Genomic DNA, 17,381 nt, shown 5'->3' with positions numbered 1-17,381 from the left:
CCTTTGCTCTTAGCGATGATGTCACTACAAGGTAATAGGCCATAATGCAGAGAGAAACATAGGCAGAGAGAGAGAGAGAGAGAGAGACGGGCACAGAAACAGGGAGAGAGAGTGAGGGGTGTACGTTGTTTATGACAGAACAATCTGACAGATAACGCATCACTCATAATGGTCCAAAGTCCAGACCTTCCCCAGCCAATGAAACACCCTGGCATACATGACCGAGGCATTACAGATCTCCCAGCTGTGGAAGAGGTGGCCCACATCTGAGAAGGCTGCGTGCAGGACTGTTTAGGCCAGAAGACAGAGATGGACATCCTGGAAACAAGTGCTTACGACCGCAGACAGCGCAGGAACACGGTAATCTCAGCAAACACACACACACACACCTGCGCACAAATACAGACACCTGTGCTCTGCTCTTGTGGGCTTATTTCTGCCCTTCTATCACATCTGGTTTACTCATTCAGATCCACATTTAGTCACAAAATCATGTTTCTAGCTCAGGAAAACGCTCATATCCTGAGTGATTTTCTTTCATAGGGAAGATATTTGAATGTAATATTTAATAAAAGCTTTGTAATACTGATTATTTTTTCATATTGTATTAATTCTTTTCTCCATCTCTTCTTTTCAAGACCTGCGTACTGTTTCTTTATCTCCTCCCTTTTTTTGCATCCTGTGCGATATACTTCTACCTGTGGATCCCAGACTCCGCCCCTCTCTTCTGGCTGCTGGCATTAAGGCCGCTCCCATCCTTTCTCTGGTCCTTCTTGTGCTCAGCTATAATGGGGGGCGGAGTCTAATGGGCGTGGCTGGAGGGTTGCTGCTGTCAGCGGGCGGAGACTGTTGCCTTATTTGGCCAGAACTTTTTATCCATGGTAAAGGTTCTTTCTTCCTGTCCCATATCTATTTTAAGACACTAAGGGTTACTGATACAAAGCCTACCCAAACCTCCAGGTTATATTTCACTATAAAGCCAAGAGGGGAAAAAGCTTTTCTTACTTTTTGCACTTTCTCACTATGTTTAGTATTATTATCATTTAAAATCTGATATTAGATTATTAATTTTATTCTGTTTTTATTTGAAGTTTGTGTGTGTATGTGTGAATGTACACTATTATAGAATAAAATGAGAATCACCTTACAGAATAATGGAATTTGCCAAACAAATTGTTAATAATACAAAATAATTAATATTAATTTATATGAATCTTTGTTAGTATAGTTTATTTTTGCTTTACTTTACATTTTATTTCCACTTGAATAAATGGAAAGTAAACCAATTTACATTTTTAGTTCACTACATTTAGCATCAACTTGGTCTTTGGTGAGTTTTGGCTCAAGGACTGCATTCAAAGTCACACCAGAGGTGTTCAGCTGGGATTAGGAGTTGGTTTTAAGTTCTTCCACACTGACTCAATCAGTCATTTCTTTTTTAACCTTGCCTTATAAACAGAGGCACTGTCCTCTTAGAATAGAAAAGGGTCCTGTCCAGACTGTTGCTATTAAACTAGAAGCACACAATTCCCTAGAATATCATTATATGCTTTAAGATTAAGATTTGTACTCATGGATGTTACTAAAATAGTCAAACCTGTTCATTAGAAGGGGTTGACCCAATACTTTTGGAAATATAGCGTGTGTATGTATATGTGTTTTTATGGTTGTAGTTTTATTAGTTAACTAAACTCTGTCTTTTTCTTTAGGAATGGGCTGTTTTGCTCTGGCCCACTTGCTTTACTCCATTTCCTTCCTGTCCTCTCGATATTCTACGACATCTTCTTCTTTCTCCTTCTTTGTCCTGTACCTCATCCTGTGGTTATTCGGCATTGGGATGTATGCTTACCTGGTGCCCTTCCTTCGGCTCGATGCAGAAGCTGACCTTCTCGTCCCAGCCATAGGGGGCTACATGCTGCTCATTGTCCTTATGGCCACGCTGGCTGCTCGTACACGCCGACCGCTCCTCCTGCTGGGAAGCCTGGTCTTCATGGCTTCTGACCTCACCATTGCACTGACAAAGTTCAATGTCTTTGATGTAGAATATAAAAGGCACATTATTATGACAACGTATTACCTGGCCCAGCTGATGATCACTCTGGGTGACGTGAAGGCGGTGCTGCAGGAGGAAGCAGACGATATTCACAAGTGGAAGAGATCATAAGACCGCAGTTGATGGCTGATGTTATAATCACTTTGTAAAATGGGGCCATGACTTTGGATAAACCTGTGTTTGTTTCACAGCAAACACACAACTGCTGTGTGGATTTGGCTTACTGTATATCCCTAAATATGAGAAATATTACACAGTTCGACCGATCCACTAAGACTTTCGTCTAGCTTCACTACAGCAGATGAACTCGGCCTAATAGAGTCTGAGCTGGACTGAACTGATTTGAAACAACTGTATAGTTTTGCCCATCTTGGTGAATTCGGAGCCCCCTAACAGTTAAGTGAATGGACTTCACTGCCGTGGTTGCTGCTGTGAAGTAATCATCCCTTTTCACAAAACTTCATACCCATTCTTTAGGGCAAGTGTGAGAAAGAAACATTTATTTTGCCTTATTATAATTAGTTTGAAACCGGTATTTTTAAGGTTACAATTTTAAATACAGTTGCTCAAAGTATTTAAATCCTAATGTATTTAAATCTAAATGTATCTAAATGTAGCCTTTTTTTGTCCAACGAAGATATTTATGCTCAGACACTAGTTTCTAGTGGAGACGATTCGAACTTGGGCAGAAATAAAGCGGAAAAAGTCACATTGTTACAGATTTGTGGTTATTGACTGATTCATGGTTTCGTGGTGTAGACAAAAGAAAAGTGTCAAAATATAATTCTGTTGACTTTGTGATGAATATATAAGCATTTAGAGACAGCAAGGGATTTTTTTGTGTTTTGTAACTTACTTGCAATGGGGTCCAAATGAAGACCACTTTTATAATAAAATAAGATTTACATTAATTCTTAATTTAGTGAGTTTTTAAAATCATCATTTAAAACTGATAACTTTTAAAAAATCTTAATGTTTTGGATCCTAATAGAATAAATTATTATGAAAAGTAATTTCACAGTGGTATTAACAAAATAATGATAAAAAAAACATACAAATAAAAAAATAAGTGAAAGAAATCAATGGTTCGCATGGCGCCACCTGTAGTTAAAGTTGTGATGTGTGTGAGAGAAAAGGCTCAACAATCAGACGAGGACGAAGGGGCTGCGGAGAAGTTGGCGCTCGAGACAGGAACGAATCTGTTCCCGTTTAATCAGTGCTTGAATCATGGAAACATTCCGGATGTTGGAAACATCACAAGCGTTTTTGGGTAATGAAGAAACGTTCACATCTCGACGCTGGGAGAATATTAATGAATAAACGGCAACGTGATTTTTTTTTAAAGGAAAATTGAAAGAAATAATCTCTACAGTATAAATGCAACGTGTGTTTATACGCTCAAAACCACCAGAATTTTTAAGAGGCGTTTTCATCTTTTCTGTCAGGTAAGTAACCTAGGCTATATACCCCCTTTCACATTAAGTTTCTAAACTTATTGAAACATATGTAATATAATAAATAAAATACTGTATATATATATATATATATATATATATATATATATATATATATATATATATATATATATATATATATATATATATATATATATATATATATATATATATGTGTATATATATATATATATATATATATATATATATATATATATATATATATATATGCACTGTATTTTCTCTATAATAGTACATTCTTATATTCAGTACATATTCAATGTGTGTGTGTGGAGAGAGAAATAGAGGGTTTGTTAGAATTTATATAGAGATAATGAATGACATTATTTGCCTGTCACTGAACAAAGCAAATAAAATACACAAATTAAATGTGTACCAATCGTTTCCTGTTAATGTTTCTCACTCGTTCCCGTACATCTGAAAAATATATGCGACTCTGTGTCGTAACAAAACCAGCAGTTGCTTGATAGTAATTAACCTAACAAGTGCCCATTTGTCCTCAAAATAACTGCAATCAGCAAGCATAATGATAGCAGTGTGTTTTCTTCCTGTTTCCTGTTTGTTTTCGGAGTCTCGAGCTGGTGCGCTTCTCCTCCTCCTGATGTTCAGCTTGCTCTGGGAGGGTCATGCTGTGGCCAGCTGCCTTTCTCTCGCTGTCATGCTTCTTCTGCACATCTCGGACGTGTGCATGTCAGAGTCCCACCGAGCAGAATGCCCAGAGAGTTGCTTCTGTTTGGAGAGCGTCGACGGTGGGCTGGCGGTCCGTTGTAGTGACATGAACTTAATTGCGGTGCCGCATGGCCTTCCGAACAACACGCGAAATCTATACCTAGACAACAACCTGCTTCTTACCATCCCGTCTGATTCATTTATAGGGCTCCCGCTGCTGTTCAAACTAGATCTTTCCCACAACAGATTGGTCCGTATAGATCCTGGAGCCTTTCGAGACCAAGCAGACTCTTTAAGCAGCCTGGACCTTTCTTTTAACCTGCTGGAGACACTGGACCCCGAGGCGTTTGGCGACCTAAGAGCTCAGACTAACCTCTCTCATAACCCCTGGCTGTGTGACTGCCGTCTGCAGCTGGCTATGCCACAGCTGCTCTTAGATCCCTCCTCCCTCGCTGAGGTGGTGTGCAACACCTCTGAACCCGAGGAGCTGGCAGCTCAAGGTATGCCCTTCATCCTGGTCGCGACTGATCTCGACTTCTGCGCCACACTGCAGAGGACCACTGACTTTGCTATGCTAATAACAATGTTTGGCTGGTTTACAATGGTTATATCCTATTTAGTTTACTATGTAAGGCACAACCAAGAAGATGCTATTCGCCATCTAGAGTATCTCAAGTCTCTCCCAAACATGCAGGGCAGATCTGGGGAGGCTCTGACACGTAGCACCTGGCTGTAAACGTTAATAAGAAATAATACTGATACAACTACTGATAAGATGAAAAATAAATATTCTTACATTACTGACAGAATTTACATTTTTTGGTGAACCATCTCTTTACTGTACAATGTTTCAAAGGCCTATTGTTTCCTATTGTTTCAAAGACCTATAATGCTTGGATTTGTCATTTGTTTTTTTGCTTTTTAGTTTATATTTGTTGGCTTACTGAGTGATCTGTAAGTTCTTAATTTGGACATTTTTTTTATACACTTCTATGTTCTCTTCTATAAAAAATATTCAAGACTCACCATGCACTACACAGATATTATAAACTCTCAAGAAAAAAGTGTGCCACTGAATAGCGGTAGCAGCTAGCAAAATCATAGTTTATGGCTTCTGCTGAAAAATGAAGGTCTCTGATATCCTGACAACCATAATAAAAGAAAAGAGTTTATAGTAAAATAAAGTCTTTAATGGTGCAAAATGCATTGAAAACAACTGAGAATGCTTGATCATTATTGATATTTTGATGCTTTGGTAATAGTTTCTTTAGGATCAACTGAAAAAAATTGGTTTTGAAAAAAAATGTTAAAAGAGTTAAAATATGTCTCTTTCAAAACAAGAAACACGTGTTATAAATATATTAGATGCTGAGAGGTTTTGCCGGATTTTGTTTCTCTTGCACAACTCAAATTTCAATAACCATGAGATTACGTGTATCACAACTAAAGTTGAAATAAAGAGAAATACTGCTCTGGGCTTGGGTTCAGTACTTCTAAGAAGAGTAGGGAGAGTTGGTTTCAGACTGCATTCAGTAACTACATCACATTTGCAGTCAGGACTCTAACTCTCTAACACAGCCGGAGGAAGTGTTTCTCTGTGTTCCCCTGAGAGGGACTTCTGGGGGCGCAGATATCTGTTGGAGGACAACACTTGACTGAGCTTGAGCACTTCAAACATCAGCAACATCTTTTGTGACTATTGTTTAGGCCTGTTAGGCAGTGCAGGCACCAACACCTGCTCCCCATGTGCGACTTCTGCCATTAATATTATTGTCTGAATATGTCTGGAAAGGTCTTTATGATATCTTGATCCTGTAGCATAAAGGATTAGTTCAATACTGAATTAAGCTTTCCTGATCATTTACTCGCTCCCATTGTCAACCAATAAATTTGTGTCTTTCTTTCTTTAGTTGATTTTTTTTTTTTCACGTAAAGCTTGAGGTCTTGGATGTAATGCAAAATGAACATTTGTGGATAAAGTATATACATATAGTATATATTATTTTAGAAAATGGCTAGTCATTTTGCTGGTAGGACCCTTATTTCTCAGCTGGGATTGTGTAGATCCCTTTGAAGCTACATTAAAACGCAATTTGGACTTTTAACCTATTGGCCACTATTGAAGTCAATTAATTTCTTTTCGACATGAATATCTCGGTTGACACGGGGGTGAATAAATTATCAGAAAATAACTCTCTGCATGCTCAGGTCAAGATGTTCATTATTGGTCCAAGAAAATATGTCCCTCTTGTTTTAGATGATATGCTGCTCCATTCATAAAATTTGATTATCAGTTATTTTATTGAGATAAACTGTATCAGGTGTCCAGCAATGTGATTTCCTTTTTTGACCGAGTTGCCACATTCATTTGTATTTACAGGATTACAGTGCTTTTTTTCTGATATACGTTTTCCTGATCATGATTTTTCCTTTTTGACAATTTGTTTTTCATGCTTTTTCTTTTTCATATCTGACAAAAACTGACCAAACAATGATTGGAGATCTGTACAGGGTTTTCTGTGAACTTCATACAAGAGTGTAAGGGAAAATCTATGCAATGTGTGTTACAAACGTAACATATCTAGAAGTTAGAGCCTTATTCTTATACTAATATCATATTTGTCTTGATCGAGTATGCCATCCACATACAGACTGCTTAAGACAAAAAATACACCACACTCCTAAGTAGAATATGCATTTAAGTTTGTCTTTATTCTCCCTATTTCTTGCAGAGTGAAATCCCTTTAAAACTTATTCCATGTGCTGGACATATAGATGCCAAAAAAATAACCTTTCTTTTTAAGAGTGAATAACAGAGAGTAGCGTAAATGTTCTAACCTATAAGCATTATAGTGTGATTATGTAATAGAAAGCATAATATACTTGATATGTTGTTTCTTTTGTAAAGTTTTTCTTCTTTACCCACAAAATCAGTAGAAACCAATATGGGAGATGAAAGACCAATAACAAAGCTCAATGTCTCCACTACTAATGATGAGGAGGAAATACTTGCAGCTAATGGTTATCAGCTCATCAATTCTGACCTCAATGAAAGAAATGGTAAAAAACAGAGGGGTTTTTTGGTACAAGAAAGAGTGTGGTTTGAAACTTGTGACCAGGTCATCTACCTGTGGGTGAAGAGAGAGATCACAGCTACTGTTGACTTCTCTTGTTTGGTCTGGGCTTCACTCATCAGGGTAGAAAGCATGTCTTCTTCTGGGATCGCCGCTTAACCGATAAGAGCAAGGCTCTCACTGCTCTTAACGTATCCACCTCACCCCAGGAGCAGGCAAAGCTTCAGGCTGAAGGTTTCCATATGGTCGTTGTGGGTCTCAGTGAAGAAGCCGCTGGAAAACATGTCCATGCTTTGGTACAGGAAAGAAAGATCGCAGATCCAAGCCATGGTTCCATGTCTTCCAACCATTACGTCTGTACAGGTAATTAAAGTACGATCCATCTAAGTGTATACTACAACTGTGCATCCTCTGTACACTGTTTTGTACTATTTTATCTGTTTGTAATCGTGTACGTGATCATGCAAGTATGGGTTCGAAGCCCGAGAGCGCACATGCTAAATATGTAAATCATTTATGAGTTTGCAGGATTTTTGCAACGGGTAGATTTAGGTGTGAGATTGCTAATTAAAACAGTCCACACATTGCATTTAAACAAAGCAAGCATTTTGATTGGCAATGACAGTCATACGTCATTTTTTGACGACAGACACAACATGACGCTGTCATTATTTTTTTATGGTTAAAGATGACATGCAAATGTAAAATAATTAGATAAATAAAACAGCAAATTCAAAAATTAAAAAGAAATGGTAAATGACGTTTCGTCGGGCGCACGCGCCTGGCCCCAAAGATCACGTCCGGTCTGTGTTTGTTTATCGGTCTGTTTAGTGAAGTAATGAAGCTGGTTTCAGGTTATTGTACTTTGGGATGTGTTTCCCATTCATTTATTTAATTGTGACGACCTGTCACAATATCAAAACTGACTGATTTTACAAAAAGCCTCGTCAAATAAACGCAAGCACGTAATGCACGTTTGAAAATCTAACCGAGGTGTGTTTTTATATCACTGTATTTCTCAAAATGTAATTTTATTCCTGCATGTAAGGAAGCATTTGTAGGCTCAGTTTTGTTTACTGCCCTTACCAGGGAAACCACCATTTCTCGTGATTAAAAGCACCTCCTGCTGACAGACAATGGATTAGCATTTTTAATAAAGCCGACTGTTTTATGCAGCAAACATGCTTGTTATAAAAAATAATAAAAATTATTTAAAATAAAAAATCTATTCTAGAAGCACTTAGCTGTTGTTATTGATTCTATTGCGATATCTACCGGAGGTTATGTTAGGGCCACAAAAGTATGTCATTGAAACCGTCTTTTTATATTCTTAGTTATTAACTTGACCAGAACTTGCTTCAGATTTACTCTTGAGGGCACTGTAAGCATCATGAAATAAACCAAATTTAATTACAACTAATGCTTTGGTGAGATTTTTACATTTGTGTACCTGTCTTTGGGATATGTCTGGTTATGTATGCAAATTGTGATTTAGAAATAGCCTACAAATGAATTCAAAGGTTTCTTGGATGTAGATTTCAGAAAAGGTCTTGTATGAAATTAAGAAACTAAAGCTTTTCTTTAAATTAAAATACAGATCTGGGCTTAGGTTCTAAATGAAGACAGCTACAAACATAACTCATATAAGATGTCTACTTTAAAGAGGAAATGTGAAAGATTGAAATTACAACTAATAACTCACCTTGCAATGCAGACTCTTTACATACCCAGAGGAGACCCCTGGAAGGCACAGATATCTGGTGAAGGGTGACAGTTGACTGAGCTTGAGCTCTTCAGATGTCACTGTCATCTTTTATCACTGTTATTCTGGTAGAGATGACAGATCAACACCTGATCCCCATGACTGACATCTGCTAATAATATTCAGTTCTGAATATGCTCATCAAGGTCTTCATGATTTTTAGGCCCAATAGCTATACTCTATATGGAGCTGTTTAATTAAGGGACATTCTGTTCCATTTATAGTCTTTGAATGGTTTTCATATGCGTCTCTTTTACTGATCTATTGATTGTTTTAGACATTTACAAAATATTATGAATGAATTATAGTAAGAACTATCCAGTGTCCCGCATTTTGAAAGTCCATTCATATACAATTCAGTTGTTTTTAGGAAGTGAAATTTTTAGGTTGATAAATTGATCAGCACTGCATTCTGAAAAATATTTTTTTAATCATCTGAAGTCTGCCATGCTCAGAGCAGGCTACAGCAGCATGTGGGAGATCAGAAGACAATTTACCGTAACATTTGATGTTGTTGTCATTTCTTAATTTCTTCAAGTATTTCCCACTAAAAATGGTTTTTGGAGAACTATTGTTTGTGACTTTTCATCCAGTCTGTGACAGACTTTAATGACTTGTTTTAATCTGTCTTTTACTATCTGTAAAAGACAGATTAAAACAACTAATCAATATTTTCATCAGTGCTTTTACACACTTAAATCTGCATATTTATTTCACTTTACAAAGGCCTAATTTTACAATGCATACATGTTTTGATATTACACAAAACGTAAGATACTGACATTTGAAATTATTTAAATAATAAAAGGTGCTTTAAATGTGAAATTAATCCACCAGTAGTTGGCAGTAAGTCACTGTTAATAGTGAGTCAAAGCGATTGAACCGAATCATTTAAACGGTTGATTCATTCAGGATGCAAAACAGTGCTGTGGCTGGGTTTGTAATGATTTTTGTTGCCGAAATAGTCACATAAGACATCCTGGCAATTCTGAATGACTGAAGGCGGGGAAATAGTGTGCACTTAAATAATAAATAAAAGTCTATTGTGCAAAAAGAATCAGGATATACTACTACAATAATCTAGTAGATTGCCTGCAAAACACAGAAATATTAGATATAATTGTCACATCTCTGGACTGTTTTTTTTTTTTTTTGTCTCGTGCCACTTGCTATCTGTGCCCCACCTTCCCTTTGTGTTTAATTGTTTAATTATCTTCACCTGCTCCTTGTTAATTTAGTGATTTACGTTTTTAAGCCCTGTGTGTTTGTCTTGAGTTTGTCGGATCGTCAATGTTACCCTATGTCAATGTCTTTAGCCGATGTCCAGAAGTGATTTTTGTTCCCGAGCTCTTTTCGTGGTTTTTGTTCTGCCTACCTGCCTTTGTATATTTATTTTTGCCCGTTGGGATTAAATCTATTTAAGTTTATTTCAAGTCTCGAGCGCTCCCTCTCCCGAGAAACCGCGAAACGTGACAGTACGATCCAACAAACTCAAAACAAACACACAGGGCTTAAATATACAACATAAAGCACTAAATTAACAAGGAGCAGGTGAAGATAATTAAACAATTAAACACGAAGGGAAGGTAGGGCACAGATAGCCCGTGGCACGAGACAAAAAAAAAAACAATAACAGCAAAAGGGAAATGTATCTGAAATACAATGGTTTTTGTCAGTAGTGTCCCCATCACTAGACGGAGGTGTTAGTTTAGGACCGGGTGAGCCTCACAAACACCTCCTTCCAGCAGCAGGTCTCTGATCCAGGTACTCGATGGGAATTGCAGTCCAGTGCAGCAGTTTATGTGGCGTGAGAATAATGGAAGAGGGACATGTGGTGGTGAGTGAAGTGAAAGTCCATGGACTGAGTTCATGACAACTTTCATATTCCATTTCATTTTTCCAAATAATTTTGCGTGATTAGGTGCTTCAGTGTCTTTAGAATGTGCCCAGTATCCAGTATTATTCCCTTTTATTCCGATTATAATTTCCTTTCATATATGATTTTTTTTTTTTTGCTGAATAAACTGAACATATCTGAATTCTGGATAACATATATTTTTTAACATGTGAAACCTGCTGTGCTCAGCGTTGGTTAGGGTAACTTGACCGATCAGATGGCAGAATTTTTTTAGGACTTTCCATCAAAAATTCTTTCACTTTCTTCTGTCTGTAGATGTAAAACTAAATAAAACAAACAAAAAATGTATAAAAATGTAAATGATCCCTTATGTTGATGAAATGGAGGTCAGCTGGTGAGATTATTAGATATTAGAGGTTATTACTGTGCCCATCTCCCATGCTGGCTGTTTGCTCCATTTTCTTAAACTGCCAAACAATTCAACAAGATTAGTTCTGTATAAAGACAAAAGAAACAAAAAAACCCCACTAAATCTATACAAGACAACCACTGTCAGACTTGTGTACCCTTGTTCTGTGTTTTGCTCCCCACATGTAAGTCCATATTTGCTTTTCCCTTTCTTGTTCTCACTTTGTCTTTATACTTAACTTTGTTTATACTTAAACCCTGTGTTCCCTGCGTCCTGCATCGGCTGTTAAATGTCTTCCTGTCCCTGTGTTTCTGAGTTTGTGCTTTGCTGTATTCTGTTGGATTGGATTAAAGTCTATTGAAGTTTGCTTGGCGTCTCCTCGTTCTAAAGCATCGGAAAAGTCTGACAACCACATCTTTACTGGAAAAAGGAACAAAGCAAAAAAAACCTTACCACACCTTACCTGTTTGGTTTTGTAAATTTCTACACTCTCAGAAAAAAACCCACATCTCAGTGTTAAAAGTTGATCATGTGCTAGGTTGAGAAATAATTTGGTAATGATGATCTAACAGAAAGGGGTGTGTGAGGAGCAGATCATATCATATATAAGTCAAAATCTGTTCTCATCAGCCCGAAATCGGTGTCTTCTACAACAAGCAAGACAGGTCCTGCATTTACTGGTAAGATGGTAATGTATTGGTCTGAACTGAATAATGACACTGTTAACATCTGTAGAGCTGCTTTAGTTTAATTTAATTTGTTTCATGATTGATGCACTGACTCTTGAACTTGAGTTGAATTAACATCAACTTGAGATGATACTTCTACAGTAATAATATCAGTGTTAATTTCAATAATTAATAGCATAAAAAAGTAATTAAATGTAATTAAATTTTAACATTGAACATTGTATTTGTTAACATTAATGTACTTTGAACTAACATTAACAAAGACAATAAATCTTTTAAAATATATTGTTTCACCAGTTTATTTTGCAACACTGCTATTTTCGTGTTTATTAAGGTGAAGCTGCTTTGAAACAACACTATATACTTCAGATAAATTACAACAAATATTTAACATGAACCTTAAAATACTTTGAGGTAGATATATGCAAATACATGCAATGTGCAAATATTTTTACTCTACATAGAGTACCTATTACTCTAGAAGTACTAAAGTGCTCCATTTTCTAACAACAAATATTTGAACTACTATGCATGTCAGAAATTAATCCAGTGTATAAAGAATTTATATAGTTTCCTATTGTGTAATCAAAAAATATACAAATTTTTTTTTACAGAAAGTGAACCTAATTCCTCTGCGAAGAAAATAACAATGGCAACACATCCAATAACAAAGCTCAATGTCTCCACCACTAATGACGAGGAGGAAATACTTGCAGCTAATGGTTATCAGCTCATCAATTCTGACCTCAATGAAGGAACTGGTAAAAACCGGGTCTTTCTTTGGTACAAGAAAGAGTGTGGCTTGAAACCTGTGACCAGGATCCAGGTTTCATTCAATGACAACATGAAATCTGGTCTGGCTGATGCTGGGTATGAGCTGGTCGAAAGAGATCTGAATAGAGGAGCTGGTGGAGATCCCATCTTTCTGTGGTACTTCTACGGCAACACTGAATCTGACATCCCCATTGTGAACCTCGAGATAAGCAAAAATGCCAAAGAAGAACCTGCTCTTCTGAAAGATGGCTGGGAGAGACTGGGTTGTGATCTGAACCGTAAAGCAGGAGGAAACTACATCTACCTGTGGGTGAAGAGAGAGAAGCCGAGCTACATCTGTGAGATCACAGCTACCGTTGACTTCTCTTCTGACAAGCAAAAGTTTGATCTGGGCTTCACTCGTGTGGATGAAGACACCAATCGCGACGCTGGTGGAAACTACGTCTTTTTCTGGTATCGCCGCTCGACCGATAAGAGCAAGGCTCTCACTGCTCTTAACGTATCCGTCAGCTTCCAGGAAAGTATAAAGCTTCAGAATGAAGACTTCAAAAAGCTCAGTGTTAACCTCAACTCTGGAGCCGGTGGAAACGATGTCTACGCGTGGTACCTGAACGAGGGATGTGAGTCTCAGATCAGCAACATGGTTCTGCTGATCAACCCCAACGCCTGGATCGTGTATCAAAAAGCCGGCATCAACTTCATCGACAAAAATCTGAACGAGGGCAATAAAGGCAAGAAAATGTACCTAGCATACCAATAATGCTGTGCCTTAAATAATCTAACGATTGCCACTATACGGCAACTATAAGCAGAATTATTGCAAATTGAAATGTTTGACTTAAAAATCACTTTTTTAAAACCCTTGCTGACTTACTGTTGTAACAAGCTCAATCAAACTCACTTCATTTGTCTTTGGCGTTTTTGTTATAATGAACAATGAAATAAAAGCTTTTTTAACCACAGCAATAACTTACAGTGTCACTAACTCCTCATCATACACTCATGTTTCAGTATAATATACCCTCCTTCTATTCAAAGTGATTATATAACTACATATTATTAAAAAATCTTCAGTCTTATTTTAGTCCCAAAAGGGCTTAAATAGCAGTATTTCCTTATCTGAATTAGATCTTTATTAAATTCTTGTTATCAATCAGGGCTGTGTTAAATATTTAAAAAATGAACCTTATCCGGTTCTAACTGTAGCTTAATAAAACAGTTTTAACTGATGAAACTTGAAGCAATAAACATATGACTGCGATAACAAAAGGTTCATTCTGTGTTCTTTAAGCCACCTCTGGTTTTATGAGAATCAATTTATAATGCAGTGCTAACCGACATAACCTTTATCAATGATATACAGTATAATACTACAAAAACAAGATCATTTCTACATCATTCTGTGAAATCACATCAGTTCTGTGACATGAAATCAAGTACATCACATGTGTCTGTTGCTTACTAAAGCAGATAAATTGCTTAATACTGATCTATTCATTCAGTGATTCATAAAAAGTAAGATAAAAAATGATCATATCCATTCATGTTGACAATTCTTTACGCAAAGTACTGTGGGTCAGTTTGGATATAAAAACATCTAAATGACAAACATCATATAAATCGGTTTTCTCAGCTCAAATGTCCATTATGTCCACTAGGTGGCAAAAACAGTTTACTTTTGAGTTCATGTCTCTGTGACAAGAACAAAACAAGCAGGTCAGTCCCGGCAAACCAAACTGAGTCACAAAGTCACAAGAATATCAAAAAAATAGGCCTATGCAAAAATGCATTTATTAAACTTTTTATTAAAAAAATTCTGCCACTGTATATATGGTCTCTCTCTCTCCCTCTCTTTCTCTCAGTTTTTTTTTTAATTCCTTCTTGAATTTTGAATCCCTGCATATTCTAAAGACTTATAATTAGGGTGTGTGTGTGTGTATATAGCGCATAAAGTAGTGCTGTCAAACACTTAATCACGATTAATAAATATATATATATATATATATTTTTTTACATAATATATGAGTGTGTACTGTGTATATTTATTATAATATAAACACACACACACAAAAATACATATATATTACATTAAATATATTTATATATGATATAAACTATAATAATAGATAAATATATAAATGTATGTACATGTAAATAAATAAAAAAATATTTTAAAATACTGAATATAAAATAAAATACTGAATGTTTGTGTGTATTAATATATATATAAAACACCGTACACATACATATATTATGTAAACTATTATAATTAATCATTGGTTTGACAGCACTATATATATATCTATATCCTGGTAAGTTTTGCTCTGCTGGCATTTTCTATTTTAATCACAACATGCTCTCTTTTTCTCGTCCCCATGAGAGGTATGCACCTTTTGTTAAAGTCTCATTCTGTACCCTATGTTTCAGGCTCATGGCCTGGTTATAAAGGCATCTTCTGTGCTGCTGCTGGGAGTTGTTCAAAGTGGAATTTCCTGCCATTTTGCAGTGTTCTCTCTGTATGTCTGAGATCAGATTGGCAGCTGTCCCGCCGTGCTCAGGACAGATAAGAAAAGTCTTCAGACAGCAATCAGCTGCAGGTTACAGTACAAAACAATGGCCGAATCGGCACTGTGATGTCGAGCAGTGATTGGTCTATAGACCTATTGGGAATTTATGTGGGGTAAATAAGGGCATTTATGTGTTTTTTTACACAGAATCTTATCAAGCAGACTAACATTCTCATTTATCAAGTGTCTGCTCATGTCCAGGAAAGCAGGATGGTGCTTGTCACACACTGTTTAAAAGAAAAACTGCATATATAAAAAAAATTCTAATCAATGATCACCTCCCTCGGTGAACCCCACCTCGTGATTTTCTTTTAAACTGTGCAAATAAAATTTGAATTACTAGTTAAGAAATTATGCCTTCTAACAAAACATATTTGGGTCATAAATTAAGTAGTGGAACAAAACACAAATGATGCTTTCAGTTTTGTGATCGTCAGCTGTGCCTTGAATTATCAGTGTTTTTATCTCAGTATCGTACCTGCAGACTATGAGAGATGCCACAGCGATCAAGTTACGCAGATATCTGTCTTTGTTTGTACACCGTGAACTGCATCACAATAACACACAGTGCAATGCCGGTTATGTACCACATTTGACAGTAAGATGATGTGATTTAATGCTGATTTCTTGAGTTTAGGGATGATGGGAAGGACTGAAAGTAAAATTCTGGGCCATAGGTGGAAAAATTAATCCGCAATACACCGAAGCATGGCCCTCAATTGAGCGAACCCAGCTAACAGTATGGAGTACACGGTTTTGCCTGCTGACAAAGCAGAAGAATCTTTTGTGTATGTGTGTGGATATATGCTTGGAAATACTCCAGTGTTGCATTTTTCCAGCATTTGTCAGCACAGGGCAACTGTGGGTTTTTCTGGTAAAGTCATCAGGGTGAGACCACAGTAGATAGAGGAATTTTGTCCTGATCAGGTATGTTTTTGTGCATGATTGTGCATGTAGGAATAAAACTGAAATAAAGAAGTATATAAATAAACTTGACATATAGCTTTTATGTATTTTATTGACATGACTATTTAAGTATGTGGATGAAAAATGCAAATGCAATTTCAATGCAGCCTAAGATTTTTGGATCCATGTGTTGAAACAAATGTCCAAAAATATATTTCGAATATTCATAAAAGAGAGGTGTTGCTTAAGGACCTGGCCTGATAATACAAAGGTTGCAGGTTAATTTCCTGGAAGGGACATCCGTGAGCTTTGAATTATGTTTTATTTTATCTCTGTACCCTTGAGCAAAGCAATTACAAATGTTGTAAAATCCAGCTCCCTGCCAAGTAAGTTTTCAGCCCTTATTCTTCAACAGTAGTAATGGAAAACACCAAAAGTTTGTGAAAACAAAGACAGAATCACGTCACTTTCCCTCCTTCATTTCACACCAGTAATTAGAGTAAAAAAAATGTCCTCAGACAATACTCTCTTTTTGAGGTTAGCTCAGGCTAGTCCGAAACAGTCAACTCAAGTTTTGTTATTTGTTCTTTGCTTGTGTTTACACAATCTGACCAGGAATTTATGACCCCACTGTACAAGGTCAAAGGTTTTCTCATTGGTTAACCACTTGACCCGCCGGTCACCATCTCATTGACATACTTAATGCTTTGTGTATGTTTGTGTGTGTTTGTGCATTTTTTTTTCGTTGAGTTTGATCTGTGGGAAGGAGTGTCCACGTCATCCATTACCATTAATGTCACGACCTTGTACCCCTGAGACGTTCTGGAATGCGGCACATCCACTGCGTGTGTGTGTGTGTGTGTGTGTGTGTGTGGAAGAGGCTGGAGAAGTAAGCTGTGGGAACTGTCCTTTGGTACACACATGCAGCCAAAGAACTCCTTATTTTCCTTCCTTGCCTCCGCACAACATCCACTTCCTGCCTCTCTCCTGGAGCAAACTGCTGCAGCTCACTGATGTGTGTTTGTGTATCTGCGTCTCGAAGACAATAAACTTCTAGGCTGTTTACGCATCAACGTTCATGAGGAAACATCAAGTAGACCAGAGAAAAATTCACAAACAATGAAGACGTCTTACAAAACATGAAC

General features: G+C 36.9%; 3 protein-coding genes across 4 annotated transcripts; all 3 read left to right on the top strand.

The window, feature by feature from the left end:
* Positions 1–85: 85 nt before the first annotated feature.
* tmem86b (transmembrane protein 86B) lies at positions 86–2,770 on the top strand. Its single transcript, XM_043233602.1, is given in 4 exon segments — positions 86–360; positions 639–714; positions 717–881; positions 1,710–2,770. Coding segments are annotated over 4 exon segments (747 nt in total). The 5' UTR covers positions 86–309; the 3' UTR covers positions 2,165–2,770.
* Positions 2,771–3,133: 363 nt separating this feature from the next.
* On the top strand, positions 3,134–5,377 carry lrrc3cb (leucine rich repeat containing 3Cb). 2 transcript variants are annotated; one of them, XM_043233575.1, is made up of 3 exons: positions 3,134–3,323; positions 3,399–3,498; positions 4,100–5,377. In XM_043233575.1, exons 1-3 carry the CDS (start codon positions 3,136–3,138, stop codon positions 4,931–4,933), a joined length of 1,122 nt encoding a protein of 373 aa, XP_043089510.1. In that variant the 5' UTR covers positions 3,134–3,135; the 3' UTR covers positions 4,934–5,377. The 2 variants fall into 2 exon arrangements, with proteins under 2 accessions (XP_043089510.1, XP_043089520.1); XM_043233585.1 differs by having other exon boundaries at positions 3,196–3,498; positions 4,065–5,377.
* Positions 5,378–11,823: 6,446 nt separating this feature from the next.
* si:dkey-30j10.5 lies at positions 11,824–13,725 on the top strand. The gene is made up of 2 exons (XM_043228720.1): positions 11,824–11,980; positions 12,604–13,725. The coding sequence occupies exon 2, from the start codon at positions 12,639–12,641 to the stop codon at positions 13,521–13,523; it is 885 nt and encodes a 294-aa protein (XP_043084655.1). The 5' UTR covers positions 11,824–11,980; positions 12,604–12,638; the 3' UTR covers positions 13,524–13,725.
* The last annotated feature ends 3,656 nt before the right edge of the window (positions 13,726–17,381 follow it).

The sequence above is a fragment of the Puntigrus tetrazona genome, chromosome 3 (genome assembly GCF_018831695.1).
Source record: "Puntigrus tetrazona isolate hp1 chromosome 3, ASM1883169v1, whole genome shotgun sequence".
In the NCBI taxonomy this organism is placed as follows: domain Eukaryota; kingdom Metazoa; phylum Chordata; class Actinopteri; order Cypriniformes; family Cyprinidae; genus Puntigrus; species Puntigrus tetrazona.
The sequence above is the reverse complement of the archived record's forward strand: the minus strand, read 5'-3'. Positions and strand labels throughout refer to the sequence as shown.